This window comes from Carya illinoinensis, chromosome 3 (assembly GCF_018687715.1).
Source record: "Carya illinoinensis cultivar Pawnee chromosome 3, C.illinoinensisPawnee_v1, whole genome shotgun sequence".
Classification (NCBI taxonomy): domain Eukaryota; kingdom Viridiplantae; phylum Streptophyta; class Magnoliopsida; order Fagales; family Juglandaceae; genus Carya; species Carya illinoinensis.
In genome coordinates, this window is record NC_056754.1 from 5,116,911 (window position 1) to 5,128,664 (window position 11,754).

Genomic DNA, 11,754 nt, shown 5'->3' on the forward strand with positions numbered 1-11,754 from the left:
TTTTTTACAATTCTTTTATAATTAGAGTATTTCTGTTTTTTTTTTTATATATAAAATTAGTATTACAAGTAATCCAACAATTGCAAAAGTTGAGAGAAAGAAAATGCAATAAAAGTCTTTTTTTTTTTAGTCCATAAAAAAATGCAGTAAAAGTTAATAGATATAAGTGAGAAAAATATGTTACATCTATTAAGTGCTGAAGAGCAAAAACTAGGCTAGATGGGGGCTGGGTCTTCGGCTCCTCACTCCCTCCTTCCATATGTTTATACCAAACAGTGTGTAGTCATTTTTTTTCTAATTTTTGTTTTGTTTTCCGTCCAAAGTATAGCAAAATGTTAATCTATTGTTCTCCAGATTCCAACGACCACCACATGCCCTAATGCAGAATTTTCAAGCCGTTGATCTTTCAGACGGATGAAAAATTTCATTAAACGGAGTAGTGCGAGTCACACGCGCAAGTCAAAGTGCATGTGAGTTACACGCGCCACCACATCGGGAAACTCCTACTACCGCCACATGCTGCATTTTTGGGACTAAGGCTCTCGATTTCTTCAAACCTGACCGTCCGCTACACTTTTAGGTTGGCTCGTGCCCATCATCACCACTACAGTCTATTTGATTTTGTATTTTTTTGCCTGCAAGACTGAAAATGTAGAACTAAAGTTTTTCAAGCTGTAATTCGTCATTTTAATTTCTATCTTTTTAAATTTTGTTATTTACTTTTGTTTAGGTAATAAAAAATAAAAAATAAATAGTATTTTGGACATTTTGTCCATAGAGTGAAAGTCTTTTCTTCCTATAAAGGGTGGGGGATGAAATTTATACTTTAGGCAGAGTGTTGTTTTATAGATGATTTATCTTTAAAAAGTTATAAAAATTAAGATCATATCAGTCGTAAAATAATTTGTGTATTGAAGGAGTCCCAATTGTAAATAGTTGGCTTGTAATTATATCAAGTCATAGTTGTAACTTCACTTTCATGAATGAATGAAATTTATTTTTAAGAAAAAAAAATGAGATGAGAGAAATCAACAAATGGCTAAAGCCTAAAATAGACGAGGAAATATAAAAATCTTTGTTTTTCCTTGTTTGTATTTTTACCCTTTTTCCTTATCCATGGCATTTATATGACATATTTGACAATAGTTTTGAAAATAAAATGAAAAAAAGTTATTCTAGCATATATTCCTTTCTATGCACTACCACTTGGAAAAACAAATAAATAAATTGGAGTAAGATTGGGATGGAGTTTTGATTCAAGATTGCATATACGAGTCTTCTTTTCGAATTTTTATTTTTGATAAAATTCTTTTCGATAATATTAAATATTTTAAAATCTATTTTATGTCAATATCTTACACTTTAATTTGAGAATTTAGAATTCAAATAAATACTTTATGGATTCGTTTGGATTCAAGAAGTATTTCATCTTATTTAATCTTATCATTATAATTTTTTTAAATTTTTATGTAAAATATATTAAATAATTTAACTTTTTTAAATTTCAAAATAATAATAATAATAATAAATAATATTATAATAATATTTTATTCAAGTTTCAACTTTTATCTAAAATCATCTCATCTTTGAATCCAACAATATTTAATAAATATATACTTTGATGTGTTCATTAATGACTCTTATCATAAGTAATTTAACGTGCGATAAAATAAAGCACAAAGTCGCCCCATTCCTTGTTTTCTTGGCTTTCAACTCTCAAGACACCAAACCAACCTCTGCATGTTACCGCCAAAACCACCGTTCTTCACCAAACACATGGGCCTACGCTCTGTTCCTCTCCCACCACCAATATCAAAGACTCCTCACCTTTCTCTCCTGGCGGACAATTGCAACTCAATGCGCCAACTCAAACAGGTCCATGCCCAAATGATCGTCTCCGCTCGCATCCTCGACACATTCGCCGCCAGCCGATTACTCTCCTTCTGCGCTCTATCCGAGGCCGGAGATATTGGGTATGCTATTAGGATATTCGAAAACACGCAGGTCCCGAATGGTTTCTTGTGGAATACGCTGATTAGAGGTCATGCTAGTGGCTCGGACCCTTGTGAGGCTGTGCTTCTTTACGTAAAGATGAGGAGGCTTGGTGTAGTACCGGGTAAGCACACGTTCCCGTTTCTTCTCAAAGCTTGTTCCAGGATTTTCTCACTTGGATTGTGCAAACAGGTTCATACCCAAGTTGTAAAATCTGGATTAGACTTGGATTTACATGTGGTAAATGGGTTGGTGAGGGCGTACTCTGTTTCGAGTAGTTTGGGTGATGCCCGGCTGCTGTTTGCGGAATCTCCTGATAGGAATTTGAGTATTTGGACGACAATGATTTGTGGTTATACACAGAACTTTTGTTCTAACGAGGCGTTGGTGCTTTTTGATCAAATGGTTGTTGAGGGTTTTGAACCGAACAGCGTGACTCTGGCCTCTGTGTTGTCTGCTTGTGCTCAATCCGGTTGTTTAGAATTGGGAGAAAGAATTCATGCATTTATAAAGGAGAGGGGGATTGAGGTGGGAGTGATTCTTAGCACGGCATTGCTGCATATGTATGCAAAGAATGGAGCAATTTCAGCAGCTCAGGATTTGTTTGATGGCATGTGTGAAAAGAATGTTGCAACTTGGAATGCAATGATTTGTGGACTAGCAAGTCATGGACATGCCGAAGAAGCGCTTAGCCTCTTTTGGAAGCTAGAGAAGGAGAAGGTTGTGCCAAATGATATTACTTTCGTAGGGGTTCTTTCTGCCTGTTGCCATGCTGGCTTGATTGATATCGGACATGAGATCTTTCTTTCAATGAAAAAGGTGTATGGCATTGAGCCAAAGATCGAACATTATGGGTGCATGGTGGATCTTCTTGGGAAAGGTGGGAAGCTGACAGAGGCAGAGAAGTTGATAAAAGAAATGCTTTGGAAGCCTGATATGGTGATTTTGAGTGCTTTGTTGGCAGCCTGTAACATTCATGGAAATACCGAGGTTGCTGAAAGAGTGGTAAAAGAAATTATTGTTTTGGAACCTCATAATCAGGGGGTTTATGTTGTTTTATCTAATATGTATGCAGAGGCTGGACAGTGGGAGGATGTTCTGAAACTGAGAAAGGTGATGAAAGAAGGAAGCATAAAGAAAACGCCTGGGTGGAGCCTGGTGGATGGTGATGCTACTGTATATAAATATCCATCACAAGAAACCCATTTGGCAGACGGACACTTGGAAAAAGAAAAATAACGTGTAAAATGATCCCAATGCGTTTTGACTTGCATTCTGATCCTGTTGGAGTTAGAGGAAACACAAAGTGTGCTTGGGTGTCGATATACATGGACTCTAGACACACCCTACACGCCCTTCCACTAACTTTCAAGGCCTTGGTATCACCGTACCACTCATCAAGCAGGACGCCATCTCATCGGCCATATGGTGCCTCCTGCAACAACTCGTACTCACCTCCAGAGCTTCAAACCTCAACCTCATTCGTTCATTATTTTGCTTGTACTGGATGTTCATCATGTACCCCATTTCCATGCATGCGGAAGAAGAGATCTCATTGACAGTCAACACGAATAATTCAAATGCACATCCTAGTGTTGTCGTGTCCTTCTTCAACAGACGAGCATCTTCAAGGCGGCTTCTTTCTCGACTTAAAAATATGAGAACAAAACTATTAAATTCTAATTTCTGGTGTATTTCTATTCTATGCACATGCTACAAAGCCTTGAACAGTGGACTGCAAAAAAAAATTCATCGATTTCAAAATCGATGTGCGCATCACTTGGCGCAATGGGCAGCTTCTAATCAAATCTTTAGAAGCATACCTCTAAATTGGATCCCTCCATGTGTTCTGGACTTCCCGAGCGGAAAAGACCCTTATGCTATTGTATAATTACTCTGCTACTATCTTTGTATCAAGTTTATGACATTCCATTCAGTATTGTTTAATATTAGTTAAATTTTATTGTGCCCATTAATAAATTTGCTTCCTCTTTTTTCATAGCCCTTCGCCATTTGGGTTTGCATTTGATGCATTAAAGAAGTATATCGGGGAAAGCTTTCATTGACATACTATACTAATACATGATGAAATAGCATCGGTTACGTTAATGTCTTAATTTGCACAACAGATCAGAAGGGAGGAAAAAATGATTCTCAATCCACGTTAGTAATTCGGGCTTCGATATGGTGTTTTTCGCATTCATCCATAATATACGTAATAAATAAGTAAATGAAAATAAATATAGAAAATCACAAGGATTTAAGTGGTTCAGTATAAAAGTCTATGTCCATGAGTTGTTTGGGAGCGAAATTCATTATAACGGGTGATTTTACAATCTTTTATAGCTCACACATCTTACAATAGAATGGAAGAATTTAGATGAGATCCTTTAGAGTCACTATTTGTGGTGGAGTCTAGGTGTAGGGAGCTTTTATGGAGAGATTTTGTATAGAGCTTGTGGAGAGTTTTTTATATTTGTGGGAGGTCTCCTCCTTATATAGAGGTCTATTTTCTTAGAATGATTGAGTCCAATTTATCATGTGAAATATTTTTCTTTTAGAAGTTTGAGTATCTTTCTTTTTAAAAGTCTGAGACAACTTATCTTATTTCTTTTTAACGTAACTTAATTTTCGGTTATCTCAAAGTAAACTGATGATTTAACCCCTTCAGTTACATGTCGGTTACACTCTGATCGATCGATAGACTACATTGATAGCTCCCTTCGGATACCCTTTAACACATGGTAGTAATAGAGTTACTACCCATTTACTACTTTATAGTGTATTTGAAGTTTTTTATTTTTTTTAATTATTTTCTTTTAAGTATTTTTTAGCATATTTAATCAATAAAAAAATTTAAAAAAATATATAATTTTACTCATAGTCATTTAACGATTAAGTAAAATTAAAAATTAAAAAAAATAAATATGAAAAAATAGTAAATAAATAATAAGATAGTAGGAAACCTATCATTATGCTTTAACACAAGAGGTTGCTCTGGCCTGTAAAGCTGGTCCATTTCAGTAGCAGCACAGATGCAATTTACTGCAATTTGGACCCCAACTGTCAGAAACTTCTTTTAGGGTACGGGTGAGAACCTCTGACTATTGTTTGACCCATAACCCACCATTGCTAACCAATCTCGTCGCACGTTCTACGCGAAACAAATTCATAATACAAAGTCAACTCCTAAAAATTGTGACAAACAAAAAATAGTTCCTTAAAAATATATAATATAGCATGCCACTAATACATATATAACTCATATTACTTCCATAAAGTCAATGTTATATGGTCCTTCTCTTCTTTCTATGCCAATGAAGATGCAGCCGGAAATCCTTTTTCTCACACTTTTTTTCTTCGGATTGGCATCCGCAGGTAATGTCAACTATACAGATCAATCTTCAATTGGAAATAACTAATAATTGCAGAGAAAGTTATCATTTTTTTAATTTTTGGCTATAACGTAGTTTGTAATCTTCATTTACAGATCTTCTTCAGAATCCAGATTTTGAATCTCCGCCGGCAAACTTGCCTGAAAATTTCAACTCCCCATTTGTCCTGTCGAGCCAAAATAACACTATTCCGGGATGGACATTTGAAGGCACTGTTCTGTATGTAAAAGCTAGCCAAAACGCATCATTGCCAGGGAGTGGAAATGCCATACAGTTGGGTCAAGATGGCGAAATCAACCAGACATTCATTGCTAATGGTGATATCATGGATTACGTGCTTACCTTCACCCTCGCCTCCTTTGGTCAGAATTGTTCAGCCAATACGGATATAGCATTAGCAGTATCAGCGCCAGACAGTAGCAGGATGTTTTCTTTGAAGCAACTTCACGGGAAGGAAACATGGGAGAGCTATGGTCACTACTTGGGCAGTTGGGGCGACGGGGAGAATGTCAATCTTGTGTTTCAAAGCCAGACATCAGAATCGTATCCCAACTCCACATGTTGGCCTGTGATTGACACGATTCTTCTTAAGAGCGTGGGAACGCTTCCCGAAGCCAAAGGTAAGCAAGCACATTTCTAATCAATTTCAGTCAGAATTTCAATCTATAATTGTGGATGATGGGATTCCAATTATGGGAATAATAAAAAGACCATGAAGACTTGTTCAGTTTTTCCTAACAATTTTCTGACGGGGGAAATTCAAGTATTGTCTCTCAATGTTTGCCAAGGATATTGTGTTGAATTGTTCATCTCTTTACTCCAAAATATCTTTACTCCAAAATAGCTTTTGAGTAGAATATATTGGCTTAAGTAGTTTTAGACTGTTCAATAAAATGCAATATGAGGATCATTCTCAAGATGAAAAAAGTTGCATTGTCACAAATGTAACATTCTTGTTTTCAATCTCTGGTTGGACACAGACAACCTATTGCCGAATGGAAGATTCGAAACTGGCCCTGATTTCCTGAGTAACTCTTCCGAGGGAGTTCTGCTTGATGAAAATCCTAGTCTGGTTCACTCCCCACTACGAGTTTGGTCTGTGCTAGGAACTGTCAAATACATAGACTCCAAACACTTCTTTGTCCCACAAGGCAATGCTGCAGTGGAAATTGTCTCAGGAGTTTCAGCTGGCATACAAACAGCAGCAACACTAAAAGAAGGCTCTACCTATAACTTGGAGTTCACATTGGGAGATGCCAATGACACTTGCGTGGGAGATTTCATAGTAGAAGCTCAAACAGGATCAACTGCCCAAAATTTCTCGTTGGCGAGCAGCGGGATCGGCTCAGCCAAGAATTTCTCCATGACGTTCAAGGCAGGTCCAAGTCCAACTCTAATTGGATTTCTCAGCTATACAACAACCCAGACAAAAGATGGTGAATTCTGTGGCCCCATGGTTGATTATGTGGTTTTACGTGCTTCTTATGGGCAGAAACTAGAAATGCAGTTGAAAGTCCTGATTTTATTATATATACTTGTAGCCATTTTCCAAATCCACTAGGGATGGTATCAAGCACTTGTTTCATGACCGTTTGGTTGCTAGTCATTATTTGGAAAATAGAGTGATGAAATAATTAAGCACCATTTGTCTTCCGTGTCCAACCTTCAATTTCCGAGAAATGGGGCATTAGAAACTGCTAGATGAGGCATGAACAGAACAGCATACCCAGAAAATTAATTAAAGGATGTGTCACCTAACCGCTCTCTTTGGATCTTATCCGTCACAAGCATTAATGGTATTTCCCATTCAAGCACTTGAAAAAGAACATTCAAACAGGACTATAACTTCTAGTATTTATGGAACTGTCAGGAAGTTGCCCCCCCCAAAAAAAACAACAAAACCAACCACCACCGGGGGTGGGGGAGGAAAAAATATGTACCTCTGAATTTACAACAGCAGTATGGTATATGGCAAAGCCTTCTCAAAACCAACAGTGTACTTCCATTTGTAGATTTGCCGCGATTTGATAAGCCAAGAATTTGCAGCCACAAATCCTCGTGATAGCTGCCCTTTTTCTCTTTCATTTTTCTCCTCCTGTGCTTTTGCAAATCAAGCAAGTAGATAAGTAAATCAGGGTACAATAAGCAAACCTGAACATGCATCATACAAGTACATAAAACAAGAAAGCAATCTACAGGGTCTGCATGCATGAGATTAGGGAGTGTAAACTTTCATTCAAATAAATTCCTTGCGTCTCAAACTGACAAAATGTGGTCTATGTTAACATTTTATTCTAGAACAAACGCACGAGTGTCATGTCATCAGCAATTATCACCTAGGGGCCCTAGGTGCCGTGTATACAATAATGCAATAAATTACTGTACGGATTAAAATCGAAGACTAACCATGTCACTATTTTGGATTTTGAACTCCATCTCTGGGCAATGCTAAACATTTTGTACGGAATTGACCTGCATGGCACGTTTCAAGAGAGATCTATAATATTGACTTCTTGACCATTCATCAATCTCACGCGCACGTAGAACAGGTAGAGGATGTGAAAGTTGCCTTGTTTGAGCATTTCTGGATAGCATGAGTAGATTAAGTATCGATAAGGAAGATGATGAATAATAACCCACTTTATGTTTTCATAAATAGCTGCTCACCTTATATACCACCCAACTGGGCTTGAAGAAGCTTTGTCATAAGAGCGGGCTTGTTCCAAGAATGCATCCACATTCAGTTGATCAGCCATGGATGGGCATCCCCCAGCTAATTTCATAAGAACAGAGATGACCACCTCTTGTGGGAGTGTCAAACAGAAATTGCATAATCAATCCGACTGCCATACAACAGATAATAAAGAATCTGTAATTCAAAGCTTTCAATATCGTATACCTTAGGGTCTTGAGCAACAAGCAGGGCTGCACGATCACAAGTCAGCTCTGCTGCTCGGAGCCAGCGAAACAACTGTTCTTCTAAACTCTGAGCGATCAGTCCACCAAGACCTGCAAAAATCATAAACATTAAAAATATACATATGCATATTGATACTTGATCTAGAAGCTGAGTATCATATTTAGTAACATAAAGCTATCAATCATCTTACTAATCCACATCCTAGATTTCTAGTCATGGACATGATTAAAGTGTCCCCTACATTTACATCTTTCACATAATGAAAAATAACTGGAAAAAATACCAGATTCCATCAATTGGTAGCTACTACAAATGTTTGGGTACTTTCAAACTCAGATATTGAGTAAAGACTGCTTCTTTACATGTCTGCATGCATGCATGCACATGCACACATTGCTAGCACATACATAGACAAGCACACAATATAACAGCTGTTTTCCTCTCATAGTCAAACAAGCAAATTCTCTATGTCAGCTTGTAATCTGACATATAAAGGGCCATCGGAGGTGGGGGACCTCAAGCCGAAATCCCAGAACTGGTTGAGGAGCCAGATCCATTTGCCAAATTATCTATCACAATAACTCTATCATGATAAACAAAAAAGTACAATTATAGTAAATATTTTCCTGAACAGAACTTAATCAAAAAATCCCATACCAGGTACGCTATAAGCCCCAAGGGTAAGAATATTTGCATATGTGAGCCATACACCATGGTCGCATTTCAGATGGCCCAATTCATGAGCCAAAACAGCCTATAATGCAGCAGGTAGGAAGTTGTTACCATTTCATCATTGAAGATAATAATTTCATTACAATTTAATAGGTAGACAATGATGTAGATAGACCAAAGCAGCCCAAAAGCATATTAACTATAGACCTTGCTGGCAAAGATTATAAGCAGTCAATAAATATGCTGAAAAGGGAGAGGATTGCAATTGTGCAGTACAAAAGAATTGCAAAGATTTTTGTAACTAGGAGATAAAATTAAAGACCTGCAATTCTTTCTTTGTCAGAAGCTCCACAAGGCTGGTATGAACAACAACAAAGGGCCTTTTACCGCCTATCGCTAAAGTATATGCATTTGGCACAGGGCTTTGTCGGACATACAGATCAGGAGCTTCTATGCTCAATATTTGAGCAGCCTCAACCATTAATTCATGAAGACCAGAAAGCTGATAAAAACATAACGCTATAAAAACCATTAGATAAGTTGATAGCAGGAAAACAATTTCACATTCAAATATTTGTCTTTCATTAAGGGATACAAATTTTTATGAATGAACATACCTAAAGCAACTATAATATATTTTAATTTTCTTTTATAATGACTATAGTATATTTAAACACAATGAAATTGCACACCAAGCATTAATAAAAGCAGTGTGTGCTACAAGAGTTCCATAAGATGTGAGATGCCCATTTTGAAAAGGGCATGACATGGGCAATAATATGAAGTGAGCTGGAGACACGTCCTGACTCCTCTTGGATAACACGATGCCCAACAAGATTAAGTTTTTTTTTTTTTTTTCAATTCATATCCTATAAAAATATTCATATCAGAGAGAATCATAAAAAGCATTTGAATGTCATGAAAGATAAAAAGCATTTGAATGTCATGAAAGAAAACTTTGATGGGGGCTTTTTTAGCACATTCAAGCAACCACGTTCATCTAACACATGATTTCAGACAAAAGTAACAGTAAACTTGCAAGAACTGAACCAAGTTTGGAGAGACCGAGAAAACTAATAGCTGAGAGAATGATTACATTAATTAAAAATGATGTACATCTGCAATTTATATATACACGAAGTTCAAATAAGGTTACAGAAGAAAGAAGAAAAAATCTGTTATAACTAATCTTCCATGTCAGCAACATTGCCAGCTCATCATATCTAACTAGCTGAGATTTAACAACTTCCACAAAGCAAACCCCAGATTCTTACATGTAAAAGAAGGAACAAGCATCACAAAAAAGATTATTCACTATTCTAATGCCACAATCAAGTAGAAAAAATATCTCCGACGTGGCATTATCCAATAAATGAACTTGTCTCCATATGCTAAAACAATTGTATAAAAAACAATCCAGTTGAAACCTGCGATGCATTCCCAAAGAGGTCCGGTTAAAGAAAGTAACACGCGTACCCTATTATATTTTTTTGGATTGGCAAACAAAATTTTATTGATCATAAAAATAGGCAAAACCCCAAGTATACAGGACATATACAGTACCCTATTATAAAAATATGGACATCTTCCTCTACACCATGCTTCACTTTGGGTAAGTCTCACATGTTACCTGATTTTCAGAAACAAGAACTGATGTCCCTATGTTCTCCAGAACCATGACCTGCTCTGCAACAGTTCCTGCAGCAAACGGGGATGCATTGGTGTTGACATTAAATAGAACAAAATTCTTGAAATTAAAATCCATATTGCCTATATTGTTTTTGACGAATAATCTCCTCAAATAACAAAGTCCTGCTTAGTGAGAACAATACAACTCCGAGTCTCCGACTTGAAAACTACCACTTAGGATATGAAACATTGTTTATTACCAAGAAGAGCCTTTCCGAGCTCATTCAACCCTGGAATCGCCCTCAGGATCAACGTGTTCTGACAAGTCAAATATAAACAGAAACAACAAAGTTAAAGAAAAAAGTAGGCCCTTTCTTTCAAATATAACTAAGCTAAAAGAAAATCAATCCCTCGAATTGTTTGCTGAGGAACTCGGATCAGTTCCGCTGTAAATAAAGTTCAAGCTTGTCGAGAAACAAATAGAATATATTTGCATAAACCTGGACCCGGTCGCACCTGTTTATCAAGAGGATGTCGGAAATCATCGGCGTCGAGATCGTGGAAGACAACCGAGGCAGCTCTACAGACAGAAACCCTAATTCTGCTATTCTTGCCCGAAGTTTTGAATTCGAACGAGGACGAACCGAACCTCAGGCTATCGGAGGCGAGGAAGCTGAAACTCAGAGACTTGGGCTTTTGGATATGGGAGAAACAGAGAGAGGGGAGAGGAACGGAGGCCATGAAAGCGATAAGCCAAGGAGAGAGAGAGAGAGAGAGAGATCGAGATCGAGATCGTTTGAAATTCTGTTGTAATGCTTAGAAGAAAACAGTGTGTGTACGTGTGATTTTTGTACGAAAGCGTAAGTCTGTTTGTGTCCACAGCCAATCTACTGGCAACGGCTTCGCGCCATTTCGCTTTCTATTGACTATCGTCTCCCGACTATGATTTTTTCCTTTTAATTTTCTTTTGGTTTGAAATGTGATTAAAAATATGAACAACTTGTCATTCTTACAGAAATAATATAATTTCCCAAAATAAATAATTAAAAATTTGGCATTTGTAAATATCTCATCAACGTCGCCGTTTAAAGGATTTTTGAGAATAGAAAGTGAAGTTTTGCCATATTTGCATTGTACATGAACATT

The 11,754-nt window shown here is 37.0% G+C and overlaps 3 protein-coding genes across 5 annotated transcripts; 2 read left to right on the plus strand and 1 right to left on the minus strand.

The window, feature by feature from the left end:
• The first annotated feature begins 1,666 nt into the window (after positions 1–1,666).
• Positions 1,667–3,991, plus strand: LOC122302744 (pentatricopeptide repeat-containing protein At5g56310-like). Its single transcript, XM_043114152.1, has 2 exons — positions 1,667–2,982; positions 3,068–3,991. Exons 1-2 carry the CDS (start codon positions 1,741–1,743, stop codon positions 3,092–3,094), a joined length of 1,269 nt encoding a protein of 422 aa, XP_042970086.1. The 5' UTR covers positions 1,667–1,740; the 3' UTR covers positions 3,095–3,991.
• A 1,231-nt stretch (positions 3,992–5,222) lies between these two features.
• LOC122302745 lies at positions 5,223–7,049 on the plus strand. The gene is made up of 3 exons (XM_043114153.1): positions 5,223–5,370; positions 5,483–6,007; positions 6,368–7,049. The coding sequence occupies exons 1-3, from the start codon at positions 5,277–5,279 to the stop codon at positions 6,946–6,948; spliced, it is 1,200 nt and encodes a 399-aa protein (XP_042970087.1). The 5' UTR covers positions 5,223–5,276; the 3' UTR covers positions 6,949–7,049.
• A 112-nt stretch (positions 7,050–7,161) lies between these two features.
• On the minus strand, positions 7,162–11,501 carry LOC122302746 (protease HtpX homolog). 3 transcript variants are annotated; one of them, XM_043114155.1, is made up of 9 exons: positions 11,125–11,464; positions 10,869–10,926; positions 10,610–10,677; positions 9,302–9,481; positions 8,965–9,061; positions 8,287–8,396; positions 8,055–8,188; positions 7,794–7,971; positions 7,162–7,487 (listed from the first exon to the last, which is right to left on the minus strand). In XM_043114155.1, exons 1-8 carry the CDS (start codon positions 11,347–11,349, stop codon positions 7,836–7,838), a joined length of 1,008 nt encoding a protein of 335 aa, XP_042970089.1. In that variant the 5' UTR covers positions 11,350–11,464; the 3' UTR covers positions 7,162–7,487; positions 7,794–7,835. The 3 variants fall into 3 exon arrangements, 2 of the variants coding, with proteins under 2 accessions (XP_042970089.1, XP_042970088.1); XM_043114154.1 differs by having other exon boundaries at positions 7,162–7,482; positions 11,125–11,453; XR_006240510.1 differs by lacking the exon at positions 7,162–7,487 and having other exon boundaries at positions 7,826–7,971; positions 8,055–8,190; positions 11,125–11,501.
• Between the last annotated feature and the right edge of the window lie 253 nt (positions 11,502–11,754).